This window comes from Acomys russatus, chromosome 20 (genome assembly GCF_903995435.1).
Source record: "Acomys russatus chromosome 20, mAcoRus1.1, whole genome shotgun sequence".
NCBI classification, from domain to species: domain Eukaryota; kingdom Metazoa; phylum Chordata; class Mammalia; order Rodentia; family Muridae; genus Acomys; species Acomys russatus.
In genome coordinates this window covers 24,193,070-24,207,715 of record NC_067156.1, presented here as the reverse complement: position 1 = coordinate 24,207,715, position 14,646 = coordinate 24,193,070, and the positions used below count along the sequence as shown (strand labels likewise).

Here is a 14,646-nt window from a genome sequence, read left to right as displayed (position 1 = left end):
ATGAATTAAAGTAATCTCAATAGTCCACGTCATACAAATCAGTTTCTGTATTATGGATTTATGCAAATCCAGGTTCTACATTAAGCCCAGCAAAGGCCTTTATTCACCAGAGCATCAGTATTATGTGACATGACTAATGTAGCCATGAGTAAATATGTCCCAACAGACTTCAGATCATACGCCAGGTTCAGCTGGGTCACTGTAATTTACTGCAATGAAAGTTGTACCGCAATGTGAATTTTGATTTTTCTGTATTGCCCTGTAGCAGTAGAACGTTTTCCAAAAGTGTAATGGGGAAGATGCCTATAAAGTGTCTCCTTTGGGATGCTTTTAAACAATTACCATGCTTAAAGCTTGATTGTAAAGTTTAGGTGATTATAATGAACAGCTTAGTAAACTAATACACAACAGGCAGCAACTGAAAAGTTCCAGAGCCCAGGAATTCCAGATAATTCTCTTGGTCAGAAAAGGTGAACATCTAAAACCAGAAAAAAATTCTAATTTCAAAATCTTGTGAAGCACAGTGGCTCATGCTTGTAATCCTAGGTCTTGGTAGGCTGGGGTCAGGGCTATGCACTGAGTTCCAGGCTGGACTGTGCTAAGTGAAATCCTGTTTCAACCACCCACCCACCTCATGAAACAAATCTTGTATCTTTTTTTGTTCCTTTTGGTTTTTCGAGACAGGGTTTCTCTGTGTATTTGTAGACCAGGCTGGCCTCGAACTCATAGCAATCCACCTGCCTCTGTCTCCCAAGAGCTGGGATTAAAGGCGTGCGCCACCACTGCCCAGCCTTGTATCTTACTTACTTTTAGTAAAAGACTCAAGTTCTACTTTAGTGAGGATGAAAACTTTATTGCAAGCGCATTAGCAGCGACAAGACTGAGAATAAATATGAATCTAGGTTTGCATTCTTTTTCTGCCAATAGCTTGTAAAAGTACCTCAAAGAAACCCAATCAGGAGATCTCAGAAATTTTATCAGATAAAAAATTTAAAGAGCAAAACTTATCAAGATACTTTTATATAATCAAGTCATGTGGTAGTACTGTACGTTCGTGGACCACTCCAAGACATTAAATATTCCAAGGGCAACAGTGAGTTTAATGCAACATCAAGGGGCAAAGGCAGCAACAAGAAGTTACCATACCCTAATTGAGACTGGGGACTCTGCTTCCACTCTTAAAAAGTGGAAACCTTTTTAAAGGAGAGGTATGGAACTCTTCTTAGAGAGTAGATGGGTTTTCCACTTATGGGAGATGAGGTGGGGTCTAAAAAGACGAGAAATGACTTTTTACCACAAGATCTTCCAGAGAAGAGCCATCACTGATAACAAGGTCATTAAACTGGTCTTGGATTTGGTCCATAGTTTGTGGGAGATCTCGAGCTGGAATAAACCATTCGTGTTCTTCTTCTTCTTCCAGCATTTCTTGGAAACAGCGTTCAATAAATTCTTCTTCCCACAACTCCTCTTCTATCTAGATTTACAACAAACAGGTGATAATTAGAGCCTTGGCTATCCCAGACTTGCTTTGTAGACCACCAGGCTGGCCTCAAATTCACAGAGATCTGCTTGCCTCTGCCTCCCTGAGTAGCCTTAAAATATCTTTTTTTTACATTAATAAAAAAATTTATTTATTTATTTAATGTATCAGTGCTCTATCTGCATGTACACCTGCAGGCCAGAAGAGGGCATCAGATCTCAGTGTAGATGGTTGTGATCCATCATGTGGTTGCTGGGAATTGAACTCAGGACCGCTGGATGAACAGACAGTGCTCTTAACCACTGAGCCATCTCTCCAGCCCCCCAAAATGTCTTACACTAAGCTATTTGAAATCATAATGTAAAAGCCTGGTGCAGCAGTGCACACTTTTAATCCCAGTACTCGAGGCAGGCAAGCAGATATCTGAGTTACAGGTAGATATCATGGTTATACAGTAAGACCTTGTCTCAACAGAACAGAACTAAATCAAACCATAATGTGGCTGGCTGTGTGGTTTACAACTATTATCTCAACACTTGAAGAAAAAGGTAAATTTTGACACCAGGCCAACCCTTAATACAGAACGAACCTGTCTCTCAAATGCTCCCTAACAGTCAGGCACACCAGTGCACAACTGTCATCCTACAACTCTGGAGGTTGAGATACAGGAATGGTGAGTCCACCCCCACCCCAAGTGTCAGGGCTGGAAGTGTAACTTTGGTAGAGTACACTACTATGCATGGAGGCCTTGGGTCTGATCTCCAACATCAAAATTCAAATGTTAGAAACTTTCCTCCCTGTTTCTGTACTACAGGAAAAAATAGCCCCACTCTACCATCAAGACCTAGGAAGATCTGTTTAGGGTTATTTTAGGTCTTGTTGCTACACAATGTTTTCTTCATTGAGAGTAGCAAGGAAAGAGTTATGGAATCATCTCTTCACGGAATATTGTTCAGGATTACTCAGAAGGCCCATAAAATATCCAGGCCTAACCCAACCCCCGTAGACATAATCTCTAAAAGGCAGACATTAAGGGCTGGAGAGATGGCTCAGGGGTTAACAGCACTGTCTGCTCTTCCAGAGGATGCAGGTGCAATTTTCAGCATCCACAGGGCAGTTCACACCTGTAACTAGAGTTCCAAGGGATCTGACACCCTCACAGAGACATATATGCAGGCAAAGCACTAATGCACATAAAATATAAATAATCATTTTAAAAGATAAGAGATTAAAACAGCTGCAAACTCCCCCAACTGGTCTCAGTATGAGGAGGGTGGACAAGGTCAAGCCTCAGCCCTGCAAAACAAAACAGAGCACAAAGGGCTGAAGAAAGGGCTCACTGTACCGAGTGCTTGTCGTTCACGCAGAGGGCCCAGGTCCGATTCCCAGCACCCGTGTTAGGCCGCTCACAACTGCCTGCAATTCCAGTTCTAGGGGATCCAATGCCCTCTTCTGGGCTCTGCAGGGACTTGTTTACATAAACAGTAGAAATAAATCTTCAACCCAGGCCTGCTGGCTCATGCCTTTAATTCTGGCCAGCATTTAGAAGGTGGAGGCAGAGGCATATAGGTGATCTCTGAGTTCCAGGGCAGCCTGCTCTACATAGTGAATTTTAGCCAGCCAGGGCTACAGGGTGAGACACTCTGCTTTCAAAATAAACAACAGCCCCCCCCCTCAACCCAACTGACTCTCAACTGAAACAAGCCTGAACTGCTTTGTTCTAGACTGTTCATTATAGGCTACAGTGAAGCTGCGCTAACTACTGACTGCTGAGACCATGACCAGGCTTGGGAATGAGGATGAGGATAGACAGTGGAAAGATGGAAATCCAAGATGACATCTATAATCTATCAGACTGCTCTGAAGAGAAGTAGCAGCAGACTTTTCAGGCTGACTAAGATGAAAGAGGGTCTCAAGTGAAAACCAGATCAATTTTGCACCAGAACATCTGTGGTCTCTGTTCCAGCTTCCTAACTTTTTTTGGATTTGCAGTGTCGTGCAGAGACCTGATTGGTTTAAGGCAGTGGTTTCCAAACTCAAACTGTCTGGGATCTTTGTTCAGTTTCCCAGGCTCCACCCTATTCTTCTGAATCAATCTTCTTCAGGGTGGGACTCTGAAACAAGCTGCCCAAGTAATTTCAATGAGCACTTAAGTCTGGCAGTAATTAGTGGCCAAATCAAACAGGAGTGCTAACACATCAATCCTTACAGCGTGTAAAGAACCAGACACACAGTTCAGGGCCAAGGACATATTTGAGAGGGTTGAAGTTATGAGAAAAAAAAAAATGTTTGTATATAAAACTAACTTGTCTGTTGAATTCCTCTTCGTTTTCCATCCACATGTACTCTGCAAATGGATTATCATCTTCGTGAGAATGACCGTTAATAATCACATCTTCATTGATGATGCTTGGGCTAGTGCTGCTGCGACTTGGATCTTTCATGGTTGGTGTTTGGTGTCGTTTCTAACCTTTATAAAATAGAATACAATTAATTTTTAGTTCTTCATGAGCACACCTCATCAAGGTGTTAGAGGCACAGGCTACATTAGACTTTTAAGCAGCAGCTGAGGGAGGCTCCCGAAAACACGGTGAACATTCCTAAGACCCGCCGGACATTCTGCAAGAAATGTGGCAAGCACCAATCCCACAGTGACACAGTACAAGAAAGGCAAGGATTCTTTATATGTCCAGGGACAGCGGCGTTATGACAGGAACCAGAGTGGCTATGGTGGACAGACTAAGCCTATTTTCCAAAAACGGGCTGAAACTACAAAGAAGATTGTGCTGAGACTGGACTGGACTGGACTGGACTGTGTTGAGCCCAACTGCAGATCTAAGAGAATGCTGGCTGTTAAAGAGATGCGAGCACTTTAAACTGAAAGGCAAGAAGACAAAGGGCCAAGTGATCCAGTTGTAAGCCGATCTTGTTATGAAGACAATAAATCATGAGCTTTGATTCACCTCATTTGATTGCAGTTAGTCTTTGGGGAGAGAATAAACCAGAAGAAGAAAAATAAACAAAACCCCAACAAAACAAAGCACAAAAAAAGAAACAAAAAACAACAAACAAATAAAAAAACAGCAGAGGACAAGGATTGAGATACACAAATAGAAAATTCTTTAGTGTTTGTGTGAGGATATGTACACGTGTCTGGTGCCACCTACTTGCTTAAAAAATTTATTTTTATTTTTAATGTCAATCCTCAGAGGCAGAGGCAAAGGCAGGTGGTTGGCTATCTGTAAGTTCCAGGCCAACCTGGCTTATATATCAAGGTCCAGCACAGCTAGTGCTACACACTAGAGAGCCTGTCTTCGACAAGAAGCATGACCATGGGGCATGTACATGTCATGATGTTATGTGAAAACCAGTAAACAGTTTATAGAAATTGGTGCTCTCCTTCTACCATGTGACCTGTGGGAACAAGCAAATAATACCCTTATCTGGTGAGCCATCTTGTTGGCTCCCACACTTAAACATTTTTTGTTTTGTTTTTGAGACAGGGTTTTACTATGTAGCTCTGGCTGTCCTGGAACTCAGAGATCCACCTGTCTCTACCTCCCAAGTGCTGGGATTAAAGGCATATATCTTTGTGCCCAGCCAGAAAATTCTTTAAAATTTGATTTCAGTTAAGTCCCAGAACTAAAACTGTAACTCTTGAAAATTTATGTTTCAGCCAATTGGTGGTGCACGCCTTTAATGCCAGCACCTAGGAGGCAGAGACAGGTGGATCTCTTTGAGTTGGAGGCCACCAGTCTACAGAATGAGTTCCAGGATAGCCAGGGCTACAGAGAGAAGCTCTGTTGTAATTTTGATGTGTTTGTGGAGACCAGAGGACAATTTTCTAAAGTAGGTTGTCTTCCATCTTGTTGAGGCAATCTCAGACCTCCACACACACCCTGTAATGCATGCTCTGCTTTTACTCAAGTGATCATCAAAGTGACTGTCGGTACCACATACTCTCTCAAGCAGGGGTATGGCAAATACACTAAACGGTGTAACGTTAGCTGAGATTAGAGGTGTTATCATGTGCATTACAGCCACTGTCAGATATGCCACGTAACACCTAAGCATGCCCAGGCCATCAGTAACTCCATTATTTCAAAGGCAATGATAGTCATTTGGTCATATTTGATATGGTTTCTCACAACCTACTCACCAGCAAATAGATTAATGCTACCTAATTAATTACCTCTAAAATTTAGGCTAGTCAGATTGGTGGCACTAGTCTAATTCTAGCACTAAATAAGGATGAAGAGGCAGGTGGATCTGAATCTGAGGCTAAAAATTAAGGCGCAGAATTTCAGATGCTTTACTATTTTACTAGTTAAGTTGAAACTGCTAAAAAGAGATGCATAAAAGCAGCCACTTGTACACAAATTCAAGCAATACTGTGACCTGGCCACAGAAACACTGCCATCTCAATTTAAAAAAAGGCAAGGAAGCCAGGCGTGGTGGTGCATGCCTTTAATCCCAGCACTCAGGAGGCTGAGGCAGGCGGATTGCTGTGAGTTCAAGGCCAGCCTGGTCTACAAAGGGAATCCAGGACAGCCAAGGCTAACACAGGGAGACCCTGTCTCGAAAAACCAAAAATAAAAAAATTTAAAAAGGCAAGGAACTTCAGTGGGCACTAGACGAAGGCTGCTTGACAGAGGTGTGGGTGTCTTGTAGGTGCAGGTTAGATCTGCCATAAGCTTAACACACGCCTTCACCACCAGTGCTCAGGAAGGAGAGGCAGATGATCTCTGTGATTTGGAGCCCAGCTTGGTCTACACAGCAGTTCCAGGCTAGTGAGAGCTGCAAGCTAAAACTTAGTCTTTTTCTTTTCTTTTCTTTCTTTGGTTTTTTTGACACAGGGCTTCTCTGTGTAGCCATGGCTGCCCTGGATTTGTTTTGTAGACCACTATAATGAGATCTGGTGCCCTCTTCTGGTATGCAAGTACACATGCATGCACAATACTGTATAAATAATAAATCTTTAAAAAAAGGAATTCTAGAAGACAAGTTTACCATCATATACTGAAAGATTATGAAAGAGATGCTGGGAATCCACAGCAACCTCATGAAACATACTGTTCTCTGAATAGAAAGTACAAAGACATCTACAGTGAAAAATAGACACAAGAAAAATAATTGGACTAGAAAAAGCACATGTGCTTTTCACAAGAATATTCCATAAATAAAAGCAAAATTTGACAGAAACAAAATCTTGAAGCTACCACAGACTTTTCAGGAAGAGAGCATGCCATATAGGCATGGTGTCACACTTATCAATCCCAGCACTGGAAAGGTAGGAGATCAGAATTTTAAGACCACCTTCAGCTACATAGGGAGTTTGAGCTAGCCTGGGCTATGTGGGATGCTGTGTTAAACACTTTTGGGCTGGCTGGAAATACTTAATGGTAGAGTACTAGGAGAGTGAGTAAGCCAGGCGTTGGTGACGCACACCTTTCTTTCTTTAATCCCAGCACTTGGGAGGCAGACCGCTGAGTCTGAAGCCATCTTGACCTAGAGTGAGTTCCAGGACAGCCAGAGATACACAGTGAAACCCTGGACTGGGGGTGGGGTTGGGAGTGGGTGGGATGGGGATGGGGATGGGGGAGTATGTATGAGGCCCTGTGCTCATTCTATTGTACCATATGAAATATCAGACTAAGCAAATTAAGAGGCAAAAAGAAAGAGCATTGATAGTCTAGTGATAGCAAAAAGAAACATTAAGGGTGACAGTACAGGTAATAAATAGGTTTCTTTTGTGAGGCAATGAAATTGTGCTAAAGTTTTTGTTTTTGCTCCCAAATCCCCAGCCCTCCTGTCTCTACTTCCTAAGAGACCAGATTATAGACTTGCTGGCCTCATACAGAGATCGCCTGCCTCTGCTTCCCAAGTGCTGGGATTAAAAGCATGCGCCACCACCACCCAGCTAACATTTTTTGATGATTGATCTTTAGTTTTATCTATTTCCACCCTAATTCCATGTTTTATTTTCTTATCTTTCTTTTTTATATTCCATTAACTATTTACCCCATTGTTTATTTTATTTTCCTGTGAGCTAAAATATACTCTATACATCTAAACGTTTTTCTTACACTTGTGATCACACCCAGGGCATCTGAACACAAGCCAGGTAAATGCTCTAACACTTAAGCCTTTCCTGATCCTCCTGAATACTGACATTACAGGCTTTTGCTACCACAGTTTTTTTTCCTTGTATTTTTCACTGGGTGCATGTGTAAATGCAGGGACCTGCAGAGGCCAGAGGAGTACACTGTATTGCCTGTAGCTAGAGTCACAGGCATTTTGAGCCACCCGATGTGGGTGGTCAGAACTGATCTCTGGTCATCTGCAATAGCTGTACATCTTAACCTGAGCCACCTCTCCAACCCCTGGGATTTAAAAACAAAACAAAACATTCTTTGTTAATGTCACACCATGCACACCAATTCCACTCATCTCTCTGTCCTTCCTCCACCCTTGCCCCCCCCCCCCCTTCCTTGCAATAAGTCACTGGTGTGGTTCCAGGCCTCTGACTTCTACTGCACTGTCAATACTGGATCCTCACAGGACTCCTCTCAGACATCCTGCATCTCTGAATCTTCAGGACTGGCCCCTTCACTCTCTCCAGCAGTTCATAGGTGTGGTAGATGTTGGGTGGGGTGGTCCAACTCGAAGGCCTGGATCTGGGCCTGGGTGTTAACTGAATTGTCAGCCCACAAGCTCTCCCACACCCACACCACCAAGGCACTCTCTCCAGCACTGCCTTGGCTACCTCACCCAATATTGCAGCAGACAAAGGGTAGGGCCAGCTCTCCTACTGTGCTGCCCAGGTGTAGGGACTGCTATCCCCAGTGACCAAGTATGTATCTTTTAAATACATTTTTGAATACTTGACAATTTATGTAACCATCTTTATTTTACTAGATTCTTTGTTTACCATATTTTCCTTTATTTGTAGTACTGGGGAATGAAACCCAAGGTCTCATTTATGCTAGGTAAGCAGCCTAGCATTGACCCACAGCTCTAGCTAGCTCTTTTAGATTGTTTGTGTATGAATATTTTGTTTGCATGTACGTACATGCACTATATGCTTGCACAGAACCTTCGGAGGTCAGAAGAGGACATCAGATCCCTTGGAATTGGAGATAGGACAGTTGGGAGTTATCATGTGGCTGCTGGGAACCAAACTGAGGTCCTTTATAGGACCAACAAGTGCTCTAAACTACGAGTTATCTCCCCAGCTCCCCAGGCCTTTCTTTATGACGAGTCTTATTATGTACATTAGGCTGGCTGTGAACTAGACACCCTCCTCTCGAGGCTTTACAAGTAACTGACTTTACAAGTCTCACCATGCTCAACAGCCCTCCTTGTTTCTTATATTAACTTCTCTTAATTTGATACATTTGGATATTACTATTAATTTAATTTTCAAGAATTATCACATTTCACAGAAAAAGGAATAATGGAAATGGGTCACAGATACACACACAAAAAAACCCTCTGGAGTTTGTGTATGTGTAATTTACATGTAGGCTCAGGGAATCTCAATTAACATAACTACTGTACTTGCTGCATGCCTCTTTGGAGACACAATTATGCCAACAATTTGCATAGCCCTCGGAATAAGGGAACAGCAGTACTTTCTACAGGATCTATTTCAGCCACGAGCAATCATGATTTATACCTAACCCACAGGAAGCTGGACTTCTAAAGAAAGTAGTAAAGATGCAGGAAGGTAGAATCTCTTTTAATTTTCTTATTTTATGCATAAAAGTGTTCTGCTTGAGTGCATGTCTATGCACCATATACACGACTGGTGCCTGCAGAAAAGGGCATTGGATCCTGTTTTTGTTTTTTTGAGACAGGGTTTCTCTGTGTAGCCCTGGTTGTCCTGGACTCTCTTTTTTAAAGATTTATTTATTCACGCCAGAAGAGGGCACCAGATCCCATTATAATTGGTTGTGAGCCACCATGTGGTTGCTGGGAATTGAACTCAGGACCTTTGGAAGAGCACTCAGTGCTCTTAACTGCTGAGCCATCTCTCCAGCCCCTGTCCTGGACTCTCACAGTAGACCAGGCTCACCTCAAACTCATGGCGATCTGCCTGTCTCTGCCTCCCGAGTGCTGGGATTACAGGTGTGTGCCATTACCACCTGGCATATCTGAGAGAATTCCAGGACAGCCAGAGAACACAGAGAAACCCTGTCTAGAAAAACCAAACTAAACCAACCAACAAAAACAAAAACCAAGACTGGTCAGATAGCCAGGCATGGCACCTCATGCCTGTAATCTTAGCTGCCTTTAATCCAGGAGACAGAGGCAAACTGATCTGAGTTCAAGGCCAGCCTGGTATAAAGCACGTTTCAAAGAAAGGAAAGCTTCGGTCTAGGCAAAAAAATGAAGGTAAAATTAGTTTGTTGAAGGAAACACCCATGTTTGAAAGTGATATCTAATTGGCAGAAAAAGAAATGTCAAACCAGAGAAAGATTTGACAGAACAGGATACACCCAACTCTCACTAGAAAAGAGAGGAAAGGGAAGCTACCAGGAGAATTTTACAGAGAGAGGTTGAATGAGAGAACAAGCCAGAGAATGAGGAGGAGGCAGGACTTACAGCAGATTGCTGTAGTTTGAGGCCAAGCAGAGCAAATTCAGAGGTGGAGAGAGAAGCCAGATGAATAAGTCAGCTGGGAGAGGTCTTTGAGCCAGAACAGCTGAGTTGAACCAGCCAGCCCAGAGCTCAGAAAGAACAAGTAAGGGTGAGCTCATTAAGCAGTAAGTCTCAGGCTGAAAACATTCTAGACCTAGGTTAGGCTGTACAGAGGCTAAAAGCTTCCAGGACTAGGCCTAGGTTAGCAGACACAGGCAGTAAGCCTCCCAGACACAATTGAAACAGGTGAATAAAAGTTTGTTTTACACAGTGAGACACCCCTGTAATGATGGGACACAGAAGGGGAGTACCTAGAGTTTAAGGCCAGACTGTACTATGTACATGGATAAGACTTACTTTCAAAAGAGAGGAGGGCGGGGTAGTTACAGGTTAGGGGGTGCTGGGTGGAGCATGCCTTTGATCCCAGCACCCAAAAGGCAGTTCTCTTGAGTTCCAGGCCATCCAGGGTTATAGAGCAGACCTTGTCTCAAAAAACAAGTACGCCCCCCCCCCCACGCCAAACCAGGTATCACCAGTCTGCTTTATTCTTGTTTTTCGAGACAGGGTTTCTCTGTGTAATAGCCTTGGCTGGCCTGAACCTCACACAGATTCACCTCCCTCTGCCTCCTGAGTGATGGGATTAAAGGCATGTGCCAGCACGCCTGGCTCACTTTACTCTTACTAGCTGTGTAAGGACAGGTCAAGTCTCATCTTCCTCACATGTAAAATAATTAAAGTACCTAGGGCTGGGAAAGCGGTTCAGGAGTCAAGAGCACTTGTTGCAGCTCAGTTCCTGGCACCATATAGCAGCTCACAAGCATCTTTAGTTCTAGTTTCAGGAGATTCTGTCTATTCCACCCTCTAATCTCTGTACCAGGCACTCAGATGACACACGCACACATTCATAGGCATGAAAGTAACACTCATAGACTTTAAAATAAAGTACATTTAAAAGGCTTTTTTTTGTTGTTTTTGTTTTTGTAGACAGGACTTCTCTGTGTAGCCTTGGCTGTCCTGGACTCGCTTTGTAGACCAGGCTGGCCTCGAACTCACAGCGATCCGCCTTCCTCTGCCTCCCGAGTGCTGGGATTAAAGGCGTGCTCCAGCACGCCTGGCTCAAAAGGTTTCTTTTTTTAAAGAATAATGTTATGTGTTTGTTTGGCCTGTACATATTTATTTACACGCACTACCTGTACACCTAATGCCCGAGGGCAGAAGAGAGCAACAGATACTCTGGAAGTTACTATGGCTGTGAGATTCTGTTCTGCTGAGAACAGAATCTGGGTCCTCTGTAAGAGCAAAGTATCCTTAACTGCTGAGCCACCCCTCCAGTCCCGTCTTTTTTTTTTTTTTTCCAGACAGGGTCTTGTAAGTCAAGAGCAGTCTTGAACTCTTGATGCTTCTGCCTTTATCTCCCAAGTGCTAGGATTACAGTCATGCAGCACTGGTGTTTATAGACAGGGTTTCAATATGTGGCCCTGGATGGCCTGTTACTTGCTATGTAGAACAGTCTGGTCTCAAACTCACAGAATCCACCTGCCTCTGACAAATGTGTGTGTATATATACCGCCCGCCCCCCCAAACGCACACACACTCAGCGACAGTCTTATATTGTAACCCAAGCTAGCCTCAAACTTTAGGTAATCCTCCTAAATGTTAGGATTATAAACCTGATCTAACCAAACCCAACAAATCATTTAGAACAATTAATCCTCTAACGTTAAAAAATCAATGTTACCGAAAAATCTTTTTTTTTAAAAAAAGAATAATTTATTTTTAAGTATATAATGTTCTGTCTGCATGTACACCTGCACACCAGAAGAGGGCATCAGATCATATTATAGATGGTTGTGAGCCACCATGTGGTTGCTGGGAATTGAACTCAGGACCTCTGGAAGAGCAGTCAGTGCTCTTAACCACTGAGCCATTTCTCCAGCTCCTGCTACAGAAAAATTTTTATCAAAGGCTAGGACCTGCCAGTCTGGTCAGTTTATCAAGACGTGGCCTCAATGAGCTGGAGATGTTGGTTGTTGCACAACAACACAAAACCCCAAGTTTATGTAACACTAATCTCTAATGTTCGAAGAGTAAGAAGGACAGCTTACAATTCTCCATCATTTTAGTCAAAAGCTCCAATATATCAGGAACACTAATTTATGCAACCAGGTATTAAAGTGCAAGACTTAATTCAACCCCTTCAGCCATGAAATAAAGTCATTTTAATTAAAATGTACTTTAGTTCTTTAGTTGCACCTGCCATATTTCAAGTACGCCCCAACACACGCCACACACACATACACAATCTTACTAGGTAGCTATGATTGGCCTTGAACTCAGAGGTGTTTGCCACCATATCCAGCCCTATATTTCAACTTATCAACAGCCACAGGAGTACTGTTTTTTTTTTTCCCCTTAAACAGAATCCGACCACCATATCTAGATTATTATTATAGGTTTTTTGTTTTGTTTTGTTTTGCTTTTTTGAGACAGGGTTTCTCTGTGTGTAGCCCTGGCTGTCCTGGTTCTCACTCTGTAGAACAGGATAGCCTTGAACTCAGAGATCCACCTGCCTTTGCCTCTCAAGTGCTGGAATTAAAGGTTAGATCCACCACAACGGGCTGCTGGCATTATTAAATGATACATACTTGCTAAATAATCCGTCAAGCTCCTATTGTCTCAACGTTAAAGAAGACAAGAAAAAAAAAAAAACCTAGTTCACAAGTTGCTATGAATATGAAAATGCTTTATAAATTACAAAAAGATGTGAAAGAGCCAAAGGTTATTACTTACACAATAACCATTAAAACTGTTCCAACAGTGGACCTTTAAAATTTTTCATTAAAATGAAGGCACCGCTATCGAGGGTCACAAAATGATAATCCTAAACAAGATTTATTGCTTATTGGAGGAAAAACCCCACTATAAATCACTCTCTCCCAAAAAGGATAGCGGATCACCTACCTCGGCTTGAGTTCTCAGCGACCAATAGGCACAGCCTTTAACCATTACAGCGACTCGCCATTCCCCCCATCCCCTAAAGAGACAGGTAAATAGGGTATAATTTTTCTTGAAAGTTACCTATCTTTGTGATACATACTTGTAAGAATGGTTTCGTTCAAGGTCATTAACACAAAGACTGTTCTCAATGTCCTGTCATTCACAAACCAAAACCAGAAACGGCAAGTCCTGGATCTCATTAAAGTCCTTGCACAGGCCCTTTTCCTAGTTGAAACAACCTACAGCTGGAATTTCAGACTCTACTTAATGAAACAACACCTTGATAGCAGTTGATCTGCTAAATGAAACGTGAAAACGTGCCACCGTGATATAAGAAACGCTCAGACAGCACTCGCAAAATGGACATTTACTAAAATAAGCGTCAAAGGCCGTCAGCAAACTGAAAAATCAAATTCTTCCTAGGGGGTGGGGCTGCCAAATCAGGAAAACCAAGAAATCACTAAACCAAGTCTTTTAGCGCGTATTAGAAAATTACCGCGGGCTGCTGCAACACGTTTTGAAAGATTAACTACATGAGAAGCCCTAATACCCTCTTTCCTTTCATTGAGGTAGTAGTGGTGCGGAATAAGTATATTTTAACTAAAAGTTAAGAGTAACAAACGGCCTTTTAAATTAACCTAGCTAAAAGCCTTGCCGGTTTAAGTGTTCCCAGTGCCCCCAAACAACAGGCCTATCTGGAGCACGTGAGAGCTCAAATTAAAGGGGTAGGGATGGTGAAGAAATGGAAGAGGATGAAAAAGATACAAGCCGTCCGACCGTTACAGAATGCTCCCCTGGGACACCGCCAGCCTGCCAGCAGTCCCTTTTCTCCCCAAACCCCAGCATCGGCAGAAACGCGCAGGCGCAGGCGCAGGCGCAGCAGTAAGGGCTGCGCGTGGCGACGCGCAGGCGTATAGTGGGTAGAAACAATAAGCTTTGTTGCCCAAGCGGCTAAAGAGAGGGATGGGGGGGGGGGGGGGGCGGTAGCCCGCAGGGGAAAAGGTACTGGACAGGGTAAGGGGAAAAAAAAAGACTGAGGACTGAGGAACGCAAGAAAGCGCTATCCCGGCAATACTTGCGCGCCACAAAAGACCCGGATAGACGACTGTGCGATCGAAATCATAAGTAATGAAATGAAGAAAAAATGAGCAAAGGCCATTTCGGAGAGATGGATGGAGCCTGCCCCAGCTTATCCCTCAGACTCGGCGGAAATGGGCCACGAACAGCCGAGGTCAAATAGGGCTCGGTGGCCCACAGCCGAGCCGGCCCTTTTGCCCCCCTTGGCCTTCTCCGAGCGCAGCCTCTCGACTGCCAGGTTCGCCGCGCGCTCACAACGTTCCGTCTGAGGGGACCCCCTCACCCAGTGCACGGCAGCGGGGACGGCAGCCAACGAATCTTGTCGGCCTCCGCGGATCTCCACAGGCAGCGCCGCTCCCCCGCTCGACGTGCGCTTCGCCCGCCGCCTCCCTTCTCCAGTCCAAACAAACACCCCAGCCCGGAAGTGACTTCATTTCCGTCACCGCAGG

At 43.7% G+C, this 14,646-nt stretch overlaps 1 protein-coding gene and 1 pseudogene across 3 annotated transcripts in view; one reads left to right on the top strand and one right to left on the bottom strand.

Moving 5' to 3' along the window:
• Paip2 (poly(A) binding protein interacting protein 2) overlaps positions 1-14,646 on the bottom strand; it is a 16,297-nt gene extending 1,651 nt beyond the window's left edge. Inside the window, exons 1-3 of one of the 3 annotated variants that reach the window (XM_051163798.1) lie at positions 14,481-14,646; positions 3,787-3,950; positions 1,295-1,474 (exon numbers count right to left, since the gene is read on the bottom strand). In XM_051163798.1, coding sequence (XP_051019755.1) covers positions 1,295-1,474; positions 3,787-3,924 — 318 coding nt within the window. In that variant the 5' untranslated portion in view covers positions 3,925-3,950; positions 14,481-14,646. Of the gene's footprint in view, positions 1-1,294; positions 1,475-3,786; positions 3,951-13,084; positions 13,102-14,480 lie in introns of those variants that run through there. The other 2 variants (XM_051163799.1, XM_051163800.1) reach the window with 2 other exon arrangements.
• LOC127204765 (60S ribosomal protein L36a-like) lies at positions 3,923-4,399 on the top strand (annotated as a pseudogene).